The sequence below is a fragment of the Haliotis cracherodii genome, unplaced genomic scaffold (genome assembly GCF_022045235.1).
Source record: "Haliotis cracherodii isolate W230 unplaced genomic scaffold, xgHalCrac1.p SCAF_6, whole genome shotgun sequence".
NCBI classification, from domain to species: domain Eukaryota; kingdom Metazoa; phylum Mollusca; class Gastropoda; order Lepetellida; family Haliotidae; genus Haliotis; species Haliotis cracherodii.
Genome location: NW_027266319.1, coordinates 18,121,615 through 18,140,750, shown reverse-complemented (window position 1 = coordinate 18,140,750; position 19,136 = coordinate 18,121,615). Strand labels below are relative to the sequence as shown.

General features: G+C 40.6%; 1 protein-coding gene across 2 annotated transcripts in view; it reads left to right on the top strand.

Annotated features, from left to right (window-relative positions):
* The window catches only part of LOC139445200 (man(5)GlcNAc(2)-PP-dolichol translocation protein RFT1-like), a 29,064-nt gene extending 10,339 nt beyond the window's left edge, over positions 1–18,725 (top strand). Inside the window, exons 6-15 of one of the 2 annotated variants that reach the window (XM_071226330.1) lie at positions 1,287–1,388; positions 1,632–1,760; positions 3,649–3,727; positions 4,433–4,483; positions 6,287–6,417; positions 8,401–8,545; positions 11,583–11,688; positions 12,883–13,011; positions 13,865–13,985; positions 17,592–18,725. In XM_071226330.1, coding sequence (XP_071082431.1) covers positions 1,287–1,388; positions 1,632–1,760; positions 3,649–3,727; positions 4,433–4,483; positions 6,287–6,417; positions 8,401–8,545; positions 11,583–11,688; positions 12,883–13,011; positions 13,865–13,985; positions 17,592–17,768 — 1,170 coding nt within the window. In that variant the 3' untranslated portion in view covers positions 17,769–18,725. The remainder of the gene's footprint in view (positions 1–1,286; positions 1,389–1,631; positions 1,761–3,648; positions 3,728–4,432; positions 4,484–6,286; positions 6,418–8,400; positions 8,546–11,582; positions 11,689–12,882; positions 13,012–13,864; positions 13,986–17,591) is intronic. The other variant, XM_071226331.1, reaches the window with a different exon arrangement.
* Positions 18,726–19,136: the final 411 nt, after the last annotated feature.

The following is a 19,136-nucleotide window of genomic DNA, read 5'->3' as shown; positions in this document are numbered from 1 at the left end:
ATGGAGTTGTATTTTGGCTGGACTAACGAGTCTATGCATAGTCAAACAAAATCGCGCACTGAGATCGAAATCCGGTTAGTAAACTGTTGTGCAGATTTTGGTCGATTGCAGGATTTGCAAAGCATGTGCGCCGCCAACTCATTGTCAGCAGATATTTTCCAAATCTTTTCATGTTTTTAATCAAGGTGCTCATGTGATTTGGTGCATTTCTCTATGTAAGACCCGTTTTATCACAATATAGATCTTGATTATCGATCAGATTGTCCTGACTCGGCGCCACCATTTTGTGTGAAACAAACGCAAGTGATGCGAGAGATGGAATCTGATTGGTCCATAGGAGAGGTTTAGAAGGGACATAACTGGTAATAGCCACTGGTGGCGCTACGATCGAGCCCAGTAATTCCAGCCTTAGTTCGGCAAGGGTGGAAACTGGACTTTTAAAGTCAGTTAACTCTCTTGCCTCGGGAAGATGGTACCATACAAGCCTGCACATTCCCTCTGACCAAATTGCCGATGTGACTTAAAATCTTAACTCACTCACTCACTCACCCTCTGACCAAAAGATCAACATCTGTTAGTTGTGCCAAAGTCGTGCACTTTAACACATGACGATCGCTCATTTCAACAACCTGCCACAAAAAATCAGAAAACAGATAATCTGACAAACTTTAAAAAGACACCAAAAACGTGTCTCTTCAAGAGAGCCTTTGATTAGATCAATCAGTGTCTAAGTGCATTTTAGCAGTTGTAAATTGGAAAATGCGCCGTACAAATTTTTAACTTGATAAATTTTAAAAATATGGCCGCTGGAATTTTGCGTTCACTCACCTATAATGAGCTTTTGTCTTTCTGATCCGTGAAGATCCAGGGTAGATAGGTCTTCAGCAACCCATGCTTGCTGTAAAAGGTGTCTATGCTTGTTGTAAGAGGCAACTAACAGGATCGGTTGGTCAGGGTCGCTGACTTGGTTGATGCATGTCATTGTACATCCCAATTGCATAGATTGATCCTCATGATATCAAACACTGGATTGTCTGGTTCAGGCTCGATTATTTCCAGACCGCCATCATATAGCAGGAACATTGCTGAGTGCGGCATTAAACAACAAACAAACAAACAAAAAATGCCTTGTCTTTCTGTTATGATTTCAACTGAAGCTATAATTTTGACAGAAATGAAGTGTTCCCTTTTATGTTGAATGTTTGAATTTGAATTTGTCATCTGGTGAAGTTTTGAAAGGTGTTTACATGAACATGTGAAATCCCAGACGAGAATGCTACTTGCAGGTCCTGGCTTTTGGGGCAAATCAGGCCACTAAGTGTGTCATCACAGTTCTGCTTATATACTTCGTCCCATCTCTCGGACTGCTGGCATTTTGCATTGCTCAGGTATGTGACAGAAAGCTGAAACAGATAATGCAACCTTTTTTTTGTCTCACTCTTGAAGTCATTGATTCATGACAACAGTTAAAGGACAAGTCAAATTAGACAAGCAGTAATGATTCTTCAGTGTTAATGATTGTTGATCTTACTCACTCACTCCCTAACAGCCCCTCATAGCTCGTACGAGCCACATCAATACTACTGCTCAGAGCTTGAATACGATTCCTCACTCACTGACTGTTCCCTCAGGTGACAGGTGCGGCCGTCTACTGCGTCATCTACTATGTCTACTTCACACTCTATGTTGCCAAGAAGAAAGATGAGGATTTCCCACTGAAGTCTGTGAGGGACTTCTTCCCACAAAGGATAGAAGGGAAGGTCTGTACTTGTTATTCATGATATACTGAAGAATCTTCCAAAACCAGACCACATTCCAGAGATAACTTGTACTGTAGAATGCATATGTTTGTTTCTTTAGTTATGTCTACAGTGCTCCCAGGGTAGAACAGACCTCAAGTAAACCATGTTGTCACCTTCTTGTCAGAATCTGGTCATTGTGTTGTCAGTTGTCACTGTCTCTAAACTGTCTTGTCATTATCTTGTCACTCTCTTTTCACTGTCATGTCACTCACCTTCTTGTCAGAATCTGGTCATTGTGTTGTCACTTGTCACTGTCTCTAAACTGTCTTGTCATTATCTTGTCACTCTCTTTTCACTGTCATGTCACTCATCATCTTGTCATGATCTGGTCATTGTGTTGTCACTTGTCACTGTCTCTAAACTGTCTTGTCATTATCTTGTCACTCTCTTTTCACTGTTATGTCACTCATCATCTTGTCATGATCTGGTCATTGTGTTGTCACTTGTCACTGTCTCTAAACTGTCTTGTCATTATCTTGTCACTCTCTTTTCACTGTTATGTCACTCATCATCTTGTCATGATCTGGTCACTGTGTTGTCACTATCTTGTCACTATGCTGTCACTTGCTGTCACTATGTTTTCACTGCCTTGTCACTATCATATAGATCATATAATGATGAATGGAGAAATATTTGCATTATCACAAGTGTCATTATATCAAACAAATCGAATGTTAGCCACAAGGTGTTAAGTTTTATAGAGCATTGTGCAGTGTCGTCTTGAACAACAGTTTCCAAGAAAGATAAAGGGAGATAACTTGTGCCATCTTATCAACTCAAGGCCACTGGAACTCTTAATTTCATTTGTTTATAGAAAGTACAATTGATTTCAGAGCTGTATTCAACAAGTTGCAAGGAAGTAAGATATGAGCTTACGAGGATGAAGACATATATGGATGGATGGATGGATGGATGGATGGATGGATCATCCATCCATCCATATATGTCATCATACTCGTGTATGTAATCCTAAATCCTAAACTATCGTTGATAGCAGTAGTTATTTGAATACTTTTTCATCTGTACTTAATTACTGACCATAAAAAAATTTGATATCGATCGTCCGAGAAAGCAAAATGGCGGTCAATCAAGATTCAATATACGACTAGCTACTGAAAACAATAAAATCTGCAAATCCTCGTTGTATGTCAACCAAGTGAAAGTCGTTAGCCACGACTTACAAAATGATCATTCAGACTTTGAGGGTTTGGCAGATCCGCTCGACTGATCTGCATTGGTCGACTGGCTGTCGTCACGCTTTCGCTTCTTGACTGAGGTTACGTATCGTAGCATTGTGAGGATAATGAGGTACATCGATGATGCAAGGTATTTATGTACAGTTGTAAACACATTTTACTCAAATCAACAAGATGTTCTCAGTAATAAATCCTCGATTAATCAGTGTCAACTCAGTTTATTGCCTATTACAGTGATTGACCGATTGGACTATCATTCTAGGTACGATGTATTTACAGCAATCAAAACAAACAAAGCTTGTCAGTGTAGATAATCTTCATTGTGTTACAACTGCAGACAGAAATTGCTCAGTCCTAACTGTTGATCATGTCTGGTCAAAATTTAAGAATGTCCGGACAGAAAAATTTAAATGTCCGGTAAGCAATATTTTAGACCGGACATTTGAGATTCCCAATCGGACATGTCCGGCGCATATGAGGGTTTCCGGACCCCTGGATGGATGGATACTTTTTTTTATAAAAAACAACAACAGATCTTATGTCAGTGATGAATATACATTCCTGTTGTTACTGACATTGCTTGAATGTTGCTTAATGTGGTGAAGGAATGACTACTCACTCACTTCATCACTTCATGCTTGTTATTTCAGCCATATTTTGACAGCCAGCTGACCAGTCTAGTGGGGAGTTTCTTCCAGCAGTCGTTGCTCAAACAGGTCCTTACAGAAGGTACTGCCGGGGGAATGTATCCCTTCTCCCAACCCTTCACTGTGTATGTCAACCTGAAATGTAGACAGATCAATTGTCTTTAGTTCCCAAATGTAGACAGATCAATTGTCTTCAGTTCCCAAATGTAGACAGATCAATTATCTTTAGTTCCCAAATGACAACTAAAGACAATTGATCTGTAACACTATTAAAGGTGCTATCCTCCTCCGACTCACAGAGATACACTGAAAAGTCTATCATCCATTCTGATGTGGGGGCACAGGTGTCCCAGTCGTCTAAGACGCCGTGATTCGCTGTGCAGTGTTGCGCCCCTTGGGCACGCCAGAAACCTATGATTGTGGGTTCGAATCCTGGTTCCCCCGGAATTATGTTTCTAAGTTTGTCAGCACCATACCCGTGCTCGTGGCTTTCACCGAAGTGGTAAACGTCTGAGACCTGTATCACTTCGGGCTTTCCTCCCACATTAAGCCGACATGCTGTGATATAACTGGAATACTGTTAAAGGCGGGGTTAAACCCAACTCACCCTCACCATTCTGCAGTGATAGATATTTGACAAAACACTATTAAAGGTGCTATTCTCTGCCAACACACAGAAAAGATTTCAGAACCTGAAAGAAACTATGATGGTAACCATGATATTTACTTTCACCTGTTCTCACGCTTGTACAATGAGTGAATGTTAAATTGTTGTTTTTCTGTTCAGGGGAGAAGTTTGTCATGACATTCCTTGGAGCTCTCTCATTTGCTGATCAAGGTAAAGTTCCACTGCTCTCACCAGGTGTAGCTACAGATCAGGTTGACCTGATAAGACCACATCAAATTAACTATTAGTTCCAACATCCAACAATCAGGAAACAGTTTTCATTTTCTTAAATTTGTCCCTACTCATATTTGAAAAATGCAAAAGATTCTTGAAAATTTGATGTGGTACATGGCTCCTTAAATGTGTTAATCCTGATTGTAAGCCAGTAATAAATCTGTTATACTAGTCTGGGTAGTTAGATTCAGCCTGAGTCAAATGTGCAATCAAATCAGTATCATTTATGAGGCTTGACATTTTATAGGATGAAGATCTAATCACTTATTCAGCCCTGTATTATCTAAGAATTGAGTTCTACCATGGAAGATAGAATATAAGGGGTATCATGTTTCTAACATGTGGCTTACTGTTATGAACACTGTGATGACATAGGAAATAATCTTCAAGAATTTCAGGTGTGACTCTTCTCAAATTATGACTTTATCAGTTGTGTATGTCATTAAATTATGACTTTCTCAATTGTGAATGACGTTCAGTTATGACTTCCTCAGTTGTGATTGACATTGAATTATAACTTTATCACTTGTGAACGACATTAAATTATGACTTTATCAGTTAGGAAAGGCATCAAATTATGACTTTATTAGATGTGTGTGTTGTTAAATTATGACTTTATTAGATGTGTATGACGTTAAATTATGACTTTCTCAATTGTGAATGACTTTAAATTATTAATTTATCAGTTAGGAAAGGCATCAAAGAATGACTTTATTAGATGTGTATCAATCTCAATAAAATCAGACTTTAGTTCTTGCTATCGCTAAACAAAGATCTGAGGACATCCCATAATTGGTCACGTCAGAACGACCTTTCATCCGACCAATCAAAGCGTCGCTTACCAGATCATGAAACTGACAGTTGGAATGTGTTTTCTAACCGTGCAACCTACGACTGATTCCGTCAAAATTATCGTCTATCTCTCGGTTCCGTAGGATAAACATTTGAATGGAGGAGGCGTTGCACAGTATGTGGGAAGCATTGCCATACAATCTAAACCATATATTAGACTTTCCGGAATGTTCGTTTGTTCAGTTTTCAAAATTTTAATCGAGAACCGTTTCGACATACTTTTCAAGCGTAGTCTGAAGTGGATGTTGCCAGGTTGAAATGAGTGCCATAAAGCTCGAGAAAGCTGCCTTCTTATTGGCTGATGTTGACTCCTTGTTAGTCATTTCAGTGGTCGGTCAAAGTTCGCGAAAGGTCATTCTGACGTGACTCGTAATGGGATGTCCTCAGATCTTTGTTTAGCGGCAGCGAGAACTTAGATCTGATTTTAATGAGAATGGATGTGTATGTTGTTAAATTATGACTTTATTAAATGTGTATGATGTTAAATAATGACTTTATCAGTTGTGTATGTCATTAAATTATGACTTTCTCAATTGTGAATGATGTTAAATTATGACTTTCTCAATTGTGAATGACGTTAAATTATTACTTTCTCAATTGTGAATGACGTTAAATTATGACTTCCTCAGTTGTGATTGACATTGAATTATAACTTTATCACTTGTGAACGACATTAAATTATGACTTTATCAGTTAGGAAAGGCATCAAATTATGACTTTATAAGATGTGTATGATGTTAAATTATGACTTCATCAGTTGTGTATGACACTAACTTATGACTTTATTGGTTATGAATTTCGCAGTTGTGTATGACAACAAATCAGCACTATCATTTGTGTTTGGCATCAAATTGTGACTTCATGACAATAAACTGATGATATTTTCAGGTGTGTACGACGTCATTAACAACCTCGGCTCGATGGCAGCCAGGTTTATCTTCCAACCAATCGAAGAGAGTGGGAACCTGTTCTTCTCTCAGCTGCTGGTACGGGGCATCCCTATTCACCAACAGAAGCAGGTACGTGGGTCCACTGTTGAGGATAAGATACAGACGCAGATCAAGGATTTGAAACAAAAAAGGGTGCACACTACTTAGGTCACATCCATGTAGGATTCGGGTTAGAATAGATCCACAACTACCGATGCTGATCAATGTTTTGGCTTGGGTTGTTAGACCAGGTGATTTGGATGACAGTGTGTCATCGTACCCGATAGCGTGGATCGTTGGTCATAATAATCAATCACTAGGTCTGTCATCATTTCAATGGAAAACTGATGAGTGCAGCGTTAAACGACAAACAAACAAACAACTTGAGGTGGACTAAAACACATATAGCAGCATGTATGTGCGTGGCTGTGTATACTAGTCTGGAATAATGATGGTTTAACAGTGCTAGCCCACTGAGATATCATGCCCCAGTTTAACATGAATACCCCACTCAGACACAGTATACTGACTCCGAGCCAACCAGCCCTTGTTTAGTCCAGTTAATGCAGAGTGCGAGGCAGGGTAACAGCTTGTATTACTAACCTTCTGCTCTCAGTGTAGATGCTCTGGCCACTAGGCCACAGAGGCTGTCAGATCGACCACTAAAGATGTGAAACCGCCTCCCTGGTCTAGTGGTAGAGCTTCCGCCCGGAGAGTTGAAGGTCCGGGGTTCGATCCCCGGCTGCGTCATACCAAAAGACGTTAAAAGATGGAACTTGTTGTTACCCTGTCTGGCGCTCAGCATTAAGGGGCTAAACCAAGGACTGGTCGGCTCGGAGTCAATATACTGTGTCTGAGTGGGGTATTCATGTTAAACTGCGGCATGGTATCTCAGTGAGCTAGCACTATAAATCGGCATCAGCCCGGACTAGTACAAGCAGCCACACACACACATACACATGCATGCACGTCGCTATATAAGTGCAATAATCTTGGACGCGACGTTAAACCCAATTTCACCTCACCTCACTGTTGAGGATAAGATACAGACGCAGATCAAGGATTTGAAACAAGAAAGGGTGCACACTACTTAGGTCACATCCATGTGGGATTCAGGTTAGAATAGCTCCACAACTACCGATGCTGATCAATGTTTTGGCTTGGGTTGTTAGACCAGGTTATTTGGATGGCAGTGTGTCATCGTACCCGATGGCGTGGATCGTTGGTCATAATATCAATCACTAGGTCTGTCATCATTTCAATGGAAAACTGTTGAGTGCAGCGTTAAACAACAAACAAACAAACAACTTGAGGTGGACTAAAACACATATAGCAGCATGTATGTGCGTGGCTGTGTATACTAGTCTGGAATAATGATGGTTTAACAGTGCTAGCCCACTGAGATATCATGCCCCAGTTTAACATGAATATACCCCACTCAAACACAGTATACTGACTCCGAGCCAACCAGCCCTTGTTTAGTCCAGTTAATGCAGAGTGCGAGGCAGGGTAACAGCTTGTATTACTAACCTTCTGCTCTCAGTGTAGATGCTCTGGCCACTAGGCCACAGAGGCTGTCAGATCGACCACTAAAGATGTGAAACCGCCTCCCTGGTCTAGTGGTAGAGCTTCCGCCCGGAGAGTTGAAGGTCCGGGTTTCGATCCCCGGCTGCGTCATACCAAAAGACGTTAAAAGATGGAACTTGTTGTTACCCTGTCTGGCGCTCAGCATTAAGGGGCTAAACCAAGGACTGGTCGGCTCGGAGTCAGTATACTGTGTCTGAGTATGGTATTCATGTTAAACTGCGGCATGGTATCTCAGTGGGCTAGCACTATAAATCGGCATCAGTCTGGACTACTACAAGCAGCCACACACACACACACACGTGCATGCACGCGCTATATAAGTGCAATAATCTTGGACGCGACGTTAATCCCAATTTCACTTCACCTCACTAAAGATGTTACTGATGAAGATAAGGATGGACACTATTGATGTCACAGTAAAAGATAAAGATGCATCTCGACAGGTGATACAGATCACTGCTACATCCTCCTCATAATGTTTTGCAGGACTCTGCACTGCTGTGTAGCCAGGTACTGGCCTATGTGTTAAAGACTGTCACTCTCATTGGTCTAACTATCCTGGTGTTTGGCCAGTCATATTCCTTCCTGGCATTGGATCTCTACGGAGGAAGTATTCTCAGCTCGGGGGCAGGTAAGCTGGCGCTCTGGTGACATCTGTCCTCATTGTTATTGCAAGACATTCAGATTTGGATTATTTTGTAAGGGTTTATTATCAGGGTCAATTTACCCTATGTTTCCCCCCAAAATACACACAATGGATTGGAATTTACTGTATTGAAGAATAATGTTTCATATTTTGTGACTGAGTGAGTTGGGTTTTACACCCCTTTTAACAATATTCTAACAATATTCCAGTGGGGGACACGAGAAATGGGTTTTCATACATTGTGTCCAGTTTGATATATAACTCCCCATCTGGACCATGTAGGCCTGTACATCAGTAGAGGACGTAACGTGTACGTGAGACGGCTCTCCCATCTCGCGTACAAGTGACCACCTGAGAGGGGGTCACTCGTATGCGTGACGGTCTGTCAGTGAACCATGGATTTCTGCATGTTGCACATAAATGTCTCTAAGTGTTATTTGTGAAAATAATAAAACAAAATTACGTTAAGTCATTGATAATCATACTAGTTATCGTATGACATGAAAAAATGTCATACGAAAAATAATAAACGGTCAAACTCGGAGAAAAATGTGAAAAAAATTGAGCAAAATGTTCTGTTTTTGACAACGATTTTCTCCTATGTACATATTTATTAGAAACTAACATGTAGTATTTTCTAAAAGCTTTACATGTTTGACTATATATACAACTGCCCAAGTTCACATTTCTATCGACTATTTCTAATTTTCAAAATGAGGTGAAGGATGAAATCCGTAATTTAAATTTAGCAATACTTTTATATAAAAAATTTGAAAAGAGACACTTGCTGGGAGTGTAGAGACTTTTCAAGTGTTAACTGTAGTTTTCGAACTACTTTCCATGCCTGTTGTGCCTTAGTGGTTTGAGCAAGATACCAAGAACCAGAGGAGGATAACTGCACACCTGGATGTTTATAGCTGGGGAATATGTCAATGACAGAATCTCAAGTCCTAAACTTTTCATAATATCTAACTTTGCCTCCATTCCTGAATACAATTTCTTCGCTTCCATTTATAAAAGAATAAAGAGAGTTGGTCAAGACACTTTTTGATGCCATTAACTGTAACATTTAACAAATTATGTTATCTGCAAGCAATTAAAAAAATAATGCCAATGGACAGTTACACCATCATGACCATGAGTGGGATCACAATTAAAGAATTCCACATGGATGAAACGTGAGAACAAAAAAAGGCGACAATTGGTATCCCTTTCTAACACCAGCTAGAGTAGCACTGGAAGAACTGTGTATATCCATCTTGTAGAGAAATACAGGTCTTTACAGATCCATATGTATATTACGGATTTATCTAACTATTTTTTCCTCCTTTCCACAATTTAAAGAGTAAGCCATTCCTATACACAGAGTCGAATGCACCTTTCAAATCATATGAATTATTACACGAATCCATTATTAAATAATCATCCATTTTTTTCCAGAAAAATGAGATGATATTTTATCTTGATTGTTCTAATAGAACTGAAGTTTTGACAAATAACAGATTTTAATGTCTTTCATTGCCCTAAGTTTTTCCAACAGTGTTATCTTGGCTTTTTTATTATGAATTATTTATTAGCTAATCACCTTTAAAAAAGGTTGTGTATTCATGTTCTTTCAACTTCTAAATTCCTATCCAATACTCGACCCGTTTTCTTTCTAAATATTGATAATTGCTGACCTTACATGTATTAAATCGTCATTTACTTTTCTAAATATTATGAGCAATCTAGTACATACTATCTCTATGTTCTCTTCATTGCCATCAACTCACTCACTCACTCACCATGTACATGTTTCCCAGGGCCCTCTCTCCTGCAGTGGTACTGTCTGTATGTTCTCTTCATGACCATCAACTCACTCACTCACTCACCATGTACATGTTTCCCAGGGCCCTCTCTCCTGCAGTGGTACTGTCTGTATGTTCTCTTCATGACCATCAACTCACTCACTCACTCACCATGTACATGTTTCCCAGGGCCCTCTCTCCTGCGGTGGTACTGTCTGTATGTTCTCTTCATCACCATCAACTCACTCACTCACTCACCATGTACACGTTTCCCAGGGCCCTCTCTCCTGCGGTGGTACTGTCTGTATGTTCTCTTCATGACCATCAACTCACTCACTCACTCACCATGTACACGTTTCCCAGGGCCCTCTCTCCTGCGGTGGTACAGTCTGTATGTTCACTTCATCACCATCAACTCACTCACTCACTCACCACGTAGATGTTTCCCAGGGCCCTCTCTCCTGCGGTGGTACTGTCTGTATGTTCTCTTCATCACCATCAACTCACTCACTCACTCACCACGTAGATGTTTCCCAGGGCCCTCTCTCCTGCGGTGGTACAGTCTGTATGTTCACTTCATCACCATCAACTCACTCACTCACTCACCCACTATGTACATGTTTCCCAGGGCCCTCTCTCCTGCAGTGGTACTGTCTGTATGTTCTCTTCATGACCATCAACTCACTCACTCACTCACCACGTAGATGTTTCCCAGGGCCCTCTCTCCTGCAGTGGTACTGTCTGTATGTTCACTTCATCACCATCAACTCACTCACTCACTCACCATATACATGTTCTCCAGGGCCCTCTCTCCTGCAGTGGTACTGTCTGTATGTTCTCTTCATCACCATCAACTCACTCACTCACCATGTAATATGTGTTTCCCAGGGCCCTCTCTCCTGCAGTGGTACTGTCTATATGTTCTCTTCATGACCATCAACTCACTCACTCACTCACCACGTAGATGTTTCCCAGGGCCCTCTCTCCTGCAGTGGTACTGTCTGTATGTTCTCTTCATGACCATCAACTCACTCACTCACTCACCACGTAGATGTTTCCCAGGGCCCTCTCTCCTGCAGTGGTACTGTCTGTATGTTCACTTCATCACCATCAACTCACTCACTCACTCACCATATACATGTTCTCCAGGGCCCTCTCTCCTGCAGTGGTACTGTCTGTTTGTTCACTTCATGACCATCAACCCACTCACTCACCATGTAATATGTGTTTCCCAGGGCCCTCTCTCCTGCGGTGGTACTGTCTATATGTTCTCTTCATCGCCATCAACGGCATCACAGAGGGGTTCGTCTTTGCAACCATGAGCAAGGAAGATGTTGACAGGTAGATGTTACAACACTTCAAGTTTATTGAAATTGTTACATAAGGCTGAAAAATATTTATCGATGATGCTCAACGGAAAGTATTTTGAATTTTCATTTCTAATGATTGCCATATATTGGGATGATAGTTGAGATGATTGCGAGCTGAATGACAGTATTTTAATTTGCCAAATGTCATTTCTTTAACAAGTAGTACAAGTCACATCATGTATGAAGCCATCTGATTGTTTGTTGTTTAACGTTGCTGTCTGGCAATATTTGAGCTATATGATGGCGACCTGTAAATAACTGGACCACACAATCCAGTGATATTATGAGCAGTCGTTAGTCACTTAATATATTGGCTAATGACAAAAATTATCTGGAACTCTATGGTTACACTACAAGTCACTAATGTTCGCATTTCTTTCTGACTATGCACCCCTTCCTTATGACTTTCACTGATTTGAATAAAGATAAAACTTCAGTCAACTTCAGTCACCAGATCGTTTTAAATGTGTATCTAAATACACTTTGCCAGAGCTACGGTCAAACTATTCCCAATTGGACATTTTGTACCCAATTCTTGAGACCTACAGCGGGTACCCGGGTAGGGTTGGGTAATAGCTGGTGGGTACCCGGGTAGGTTTGGGTAATAGCTGGGTGGGTACCCGGGTAGTACATCTGGACACGTCCCAGCCCTAATGATCCCCATAGGTTCAAGGGGACCTAGTCTGGAACAAGAATGCCCACATGGTGTCTGTCTGATGATGTGGCGTGTCCCTGTTCAAATCTTGCCACTTGCCTTGGGGTTGCAAATGTCCTTGCATGTTACAGGCAGCCTGGATTGTATACTCCCCAGGGAGCTGAGAAAGCAAATGAGATCTGTTGAATGGGGTTATAATGTCACAATCTTTAGGCAAGTGGAGTGTGGAGTCTTGTGCTATGTCAGTAGCCTTTTATTATTAATACTATTATTATTATTATTATTATTATTATTATTATTATTATTATTATTGCTTGTTCCATCCAGATGATTCTGTGTCCACACATCTGAAGCTATCTAACATGTGAGAGTCATTGGGTGTTTTGAGAGTTATATTGATTCACCCATTTTCAAATAGGGACATTGTTAGGAAGCGTGAACATGCCTATCAAAGTAAGATAAGACCGACATATATTTGCATTGTGTCCTACTGTTTGTTTTTGTCCTAAGGTACAACAGGAAGATGTTCATTTTTTCTGGAGTTTTTCTCCTTTCCTCGTGGCTCCTGACGAAGTACCTGGGCAGCGTCGGCTTCATCCTTGCCAACTGCTTCAACATGCTTGTCCGGATCTTACACAGGTGAATACAGCATACACAGTGTCGTCAGAGTCAGTGTCAGTCACAACAGTGTTAGTCGCATCACAGTGTCAATCACCAAACAGTGTCAGTCACAACAGTGTTAGTCGCATCACAGTGTCAATCACCAAACAGTGTCAGTCACAGTCAAAATAGACCAGTGAAGATCAGGGGTTTTCAGCAACCGATACTTGTTGTAAAAGGCGACTATGCTTGTCGCAAGAGGCGACTAAAGGGAACGGGTGGTCAGTCTCGCTGACTTGGTTGATGCATGTCATTGTATCCCAATTACGTGGATCGATGTTCATGATGTCAATCACTGGATTGTCTTGTGCAGGCTCGATTCTTTACAGACGGTCGTCCTATAGCTGGAATATTGCTGAGTGCGATGTTAAACAAACGAACAAATACAGTCAAAATATTTCACAGTTACAGTGAGTTCGATACCAGGATCACCCTCACCCAAACAGAATGTTAAGGCATAGGTCGCAGGGATTGACATGGGCTTTCCCCAACCTCAAGCTGACATGTCTTGACATAACTGAAAAACACTCACTCACTCACTCACTCACTCACTCACTTAAAGTTACTAGGTTGGGACTTGATATGCACGATACAGCTCAGTTAAGTAGTTTTACAACATCAGCCACTGTATATTTAATATCTTGTTGAAGGAATGTGCTTGACACCAAAGATTTCAATGGAAATATATACAGGTAGCCCTGGGAATAAACCTGATATTGCCAGTTATGACAAGAGGTCAGTTAACACAGATATAAGGTATGACTGAACCATTGCTCATTACACAGAAAGAACTTTTAATGTTTCTCTTCAAATTTACATATTATATTTCCAGTGTGTCTTTCATCCGAGGGTATTACCGCCAGAGTTCTGCCCTGCCCCTGAGAGAAGGCTTCCCTGCCCCACTGGTGCTAGTCAGCCTTGGGGTGGTCAGTCTCATCATGTACACATCAGAGGTGATGAACTTTTTGTTTGTTTGTTTGTTTGTTTGTTGTATAACACCACAATCAGCAATATTCCAGCTATATGGCGGCGGTCTGTAAATAACCAAATCTGGACCAGACAATCCAGTGTTTGTTTGTTCGTTGTTTAACACGGCATTCAGCAATATTCCAGCTATTTGAAGGTTGTCCATAAATAATTGAGTCTATACCGGACAATCCAATCAATCAAGTTAGGGAACCTGACCACCCGATCCTGTTAGTCGCCCCTTACAAGCATAGTCGCCTCTTACCACAAGCATGGGTTTCTGAAGACTAATTCTAACCCGGATCTTCAGGGATCTTCAGGGGGCATATGTTAAATTTTGTTTGTTTTGTTGTTAAACGCCACACTCAGAGCCACTTCATGAGCATTGATCCATGCAATTGGGATCAATGACATGCATCAACCAAGGCAGCAAGTCTGACCCCCTGATCCCGTTATTTGCCTCTTACTACAAGTATAGGCGTCTTTTACGGCAAGATTCAGTTGCTGAAGACCTATTCTACCCCGGGTCTTCATGGGTCGACAATCTAGTGACAGACATGAGCATTGGTCTATGCAATTGGATCATCACTGGTCGGTAATGAACTGAGCATCGCTGGGATTTGGTCATACTTTCTTTTTTTATAGTTTACATATTTTTTATTAATCAGTTAGCTTTGGCAGATCAAGGTAACAATACCAGAGAAACAACCATTTTCTTTTTAGTGGTGCAATATATTGTGATATAACATTCCTGAGATGTTCTGGTTCCTGGTGACTGTACACTCTGAATTGTCATGTATTGTGTTTTAAAAAATATTATTCTGTAATGGTGTCAACAATTTAACTCTGAGGCACATTAAGAATTGAAGAAAATTTGCTAGTCAGGCTCAGTTTTCTGAAAGATCAGTACACATACTCAATATGAATAATATATTTCCTTAAAATTGACTGTTTCATCCATATAAAGAGCTAAATAGTATGTTAATGGTACCAAAAATATTATTGACAAATATTGTACTAGAAGTAGCATTGTTGAGGGGTTTAATGTCACGTCCAGGATTAAGTCCACGTCCACTTATATAGCGACATGCATGCACACATGCGTGTGTGTGTGGCTGTTTGTGCTCGTCTGAACTGATGCCGATTTTATAGTACTAGTCCACTGAGATACCATGCCACAGTTTAATATGAATACCCCACTCAGACACAGTATACTGACTCCGACCTGACCAGTCCTTGTTTTAGCTCCTTAATGCCAAGCGCCAGTAGGGGTAACAACAAGTCTTGGACGTGACATTAAACCCCATTACACCTCACCTCACCCTCATCAAGCAATAAAGGCAGTTTTATACAAAACATTCATGCTTTACCATGTTTGTTTTTGTTATATGCCTTTGATAAATTTTCTGAATCTATTTTGACAAAGAATGGTATGCAGTATCTGAAGCAAATTCATCAGTATCATGAAGAATTCATTAAGTTGGGAAGTGAGATGAGATGTCTTTTTGGAAACATCTGTATAAGGAATGAATTACAGGAATGAAAGGTTGAATTTGAGATTAAACTTATATCAGTCATGTTGATATTGAAATATTCAAAAGCTTAAAAGAAAGAAGAGATTTTGTAACAGAATGTTTAACTGAAACACGATTGAATTTCATGCAATGTACACTTAATGAATTCATAATTGAGAACTCCAGGAAACAGAACAGCTTATGGGTTTTCTTGGAATTTCTATTTAGTTTTTCTTTACATTTTTTGCATAAGAGGTTGATATTTGATTTCTTACCATGGATATATTCTACATGGCATTAAGGAACTATTTCAGTACCTACAGTATTTCATCTATTCTAAGACTGCCTCTGTGGTCTAGTGGTAGAGCGTCCGCCCAGAGTGCAGAAGGTCTGGGGTTCGATCCCCGGCAGTGTCATGCCAAAAGACGTTTAAAGATGGTACTTCTTTCCCTGCCTGCCGCTCGGCATTAAGGGGCTAAAACAAGGACTGGTCAGGTCGAAGTCAGTATACTGTTTCTGAGTGGGGTATTCATGTTAAACTGCGGCATGGTATCTCAGTGGACTAGTACTATAAATCGGCTTGGAGTCAGTATACTGTGTCTGAGTGGGGTATTCATGTTACACTGGCATGGTATCTCAGTGGGCTAGCACTATAAATCGGCATCAGTCCGGACTAGTACAAGCAGCCACAGACACACACACATGCATGTCAATATATTAGTGCAATAATCTTGGGCGCGACGTTCAACACCATTTCACCTCATCTCATCTATTCGACTCCGGGCCTCATTTACATTTTGGTCTCTAATCATGCTAATTGACACCAGGTCTTACACTCTGTTAGAAAAAGCTGTGTCCATCATTTGATGAAATTAATGATCCCTATCACAATATCTTACGGCATGTAATGATTACTCCCTCATGTACCCTTTGTATGAAAGTAGAGATTTGGATTTTTGTAGGATTGTGAGTTTCCACTGCACCAGCATTAAACTTAATATATGCCACACCTTTAATAGATGCTAAGTCAACAGCTTGTGCGAATTTGATACACGCGTGAGCGTCTAATAGAGGAAATGCGGTATTATGAATAGATGAGGTAGTACTCAAAAGGAAAATGACCCCAGTTACACATTCTCATTTATGTTAATTGATTCTTTCCTCATCAATTGATTGTAACTTCTTTAGTATGGTTGCACCATTGCCTTTTTTTAAAGCACTAGAGTAAGTGATTGAGTGAGAGCCTGTAGGTTTCACACGTTGTACCATGTAGTAAATAAAACTCGTGCCTTTGGCTGGGTGAACAAACTCTCTAACCACTATGCTAATGGCTCAGTCACATTTGCTCTACGGCTAGGCTACGGCGGCCATAGCCCCCCAAAATTGAGAGATGCCTTCGACAGCCGCAGGGTCGCCCTTGGGTATATCCCTATATTTTAATGGGGTCACTGTGGGATTGTAGCTCAGAGTTATAACTATTTTAATTTCTAGGTCCGCTGTAGCAATTAGACAATTAGACACGCCATAGCCAACCTGTAGAGTGGTTCCAAGGCGACCATATGCGGGGCGTACGGTGGCCGTGCATTTGCCGCGTGGTTGCTCTGTGTAGCGGTAGCGTCAATCTGTCCGTTCGGTCGCCGTTTGGTCCCCCTGCAACCGCCTTGTGGCTACCTTGCTTGAGCCTGAGGCCGCAGCAGGGACGTGCTAAGATGGCCGTGCGTCATCACTTCAAATGCCATATGGCAGCCGCAGGTTTTCCATCTCCGCAAATTCAAAATACGCCGTGCGGCTACCCTAACATATGTGACTGCTACAGTATGGGACCATGGGAATCCTACGGCGGCCCTATTATTGCTATTGGCCATAGATATTGGCATAACACACCATCCTTAAGGCCCAAGAGTCTACAGGCGTGAACTTGGTTATATGAATGCATCTTAAGTCCTTGTGAATCAAATTTCAGTCTATTGGAGGTTTGGATGATTGTTAAATGAATCATTCAATACCAATTTCTTATCTTGTACGATCCTGTGACTTTTTTGTTGAATTTTTCAGTTGTTGCTATCTTATTGATTTCAGAAACTTCTCTGCTGTGACAAAGGCATTTTAAGAAGAATTCTCCATGTTGGTATTGGTGGTGTGTGTTTACTGGCGGTACTTTTAATAATATATGTTTCTGAAAAGAAACTTATAGCATTTGTCAAAGAACAATTTGACAAGAGAAAAAATATAAAAAGTGAAGAAAAATCCAGCTGAATAAACTTTTTACATATTTACTCATTCCATTTGTTGTTTTACTCACTGACTATACTGTTTGTTTGATCTGTTGTTTTCATGCAGTATATCAACATACTCCAGCCTTTTCATTATGGTTAATATAAGTTGTAGCAGGATCACGAGGGGTACATAGGGTTTTATGCATCTCCTGTTAGGTTTAAAACCCGTAAAACCTAACGAGGGACTCATAAAACCCCATGCATCCCAGGTGACCCTGCTGCAACAAATTTATCCTACAGACATGTTTTAATATGACATTGTAAAAGAATCAAAACAAATTTAAAATTGATAGAAAACAGCTGAGGGTAACTTGTGCTATGTCATTGACTGTCATTGACTCTGAAAAAGCAGGGGTCGAAGCGGGGTGTAAGGGATTTATTTGGCCTCTCAGTAATCCACAGCAGCCTGACTTGTTCATGGCGGGGTATTAGGGATTAATTCACCCACTGAGAAATATATTTCCCATTAAGGCGGGATGTCATATAGCTCGAATATTGCTGAGTGCGCCGTTAAACAACAAACAAACCATATTGTGATTTCAAAATGTCTATCCACATTGACTAATAAAATACTTTTCTAAAAATATTAGCGTCTGTGGGATGCTGCCGTCCAGTCAACTGTTTAAATCAGAGATAGCCACTGTGATTTAACACTGCTTACTGTTCAATTAGAATGGAGTAATTTCCCTTTTCATGGTAGAATATCTATTTACACTGTGGGTAGGTTTCCTGATAGCATATAATGAGGGGGAAGTGTTAAAGGGAAGTATTTGTTTGACACAATATTGTTCCTTGTTTATATATGTAGTATGTTATGTGTTATAATGATGACGAATGCCAGTGGTGTGATGGGTATCAAATGGATTTATTCCCTCTTGTTCGTTTATGTGGTGGTTTACATTTTTCTATATTCTTTTGTTGATATGATGAATCTTTATTCAAATGCAGCAGTAAACATCCTACTCATAATTTGTGTTCACTTATATTTCCCCCTTTATTTATGAGTTAGGGGCGGTCGGGTAGCCTAGTGGTTAAAACATTGGCTCGTCATGTCAAAGACCCAGGATCGAATCCCGACATGGGTGCAATTTGTGAAGCCCATTTCTGGTGTTCCCAACCGTGATATTGCTGGAATGTTGCTAAAAGCGGCGTAAAACCATACTCACTCACTATTTATAAGTTAAGGGTTCAAGGGAGGCCCAGTCAACTGAGATGTTGACTTAGATATGCCTGAGAAGCCCTGATTGTGGGTTTGAATCCAGTTTGCCTGAGCTATGTTTCTTGTACTGTCAGCACCATACGCTTGCTTGCGGGTTTCACTAAAGTGATGAAAGTATAAGGCCTATAT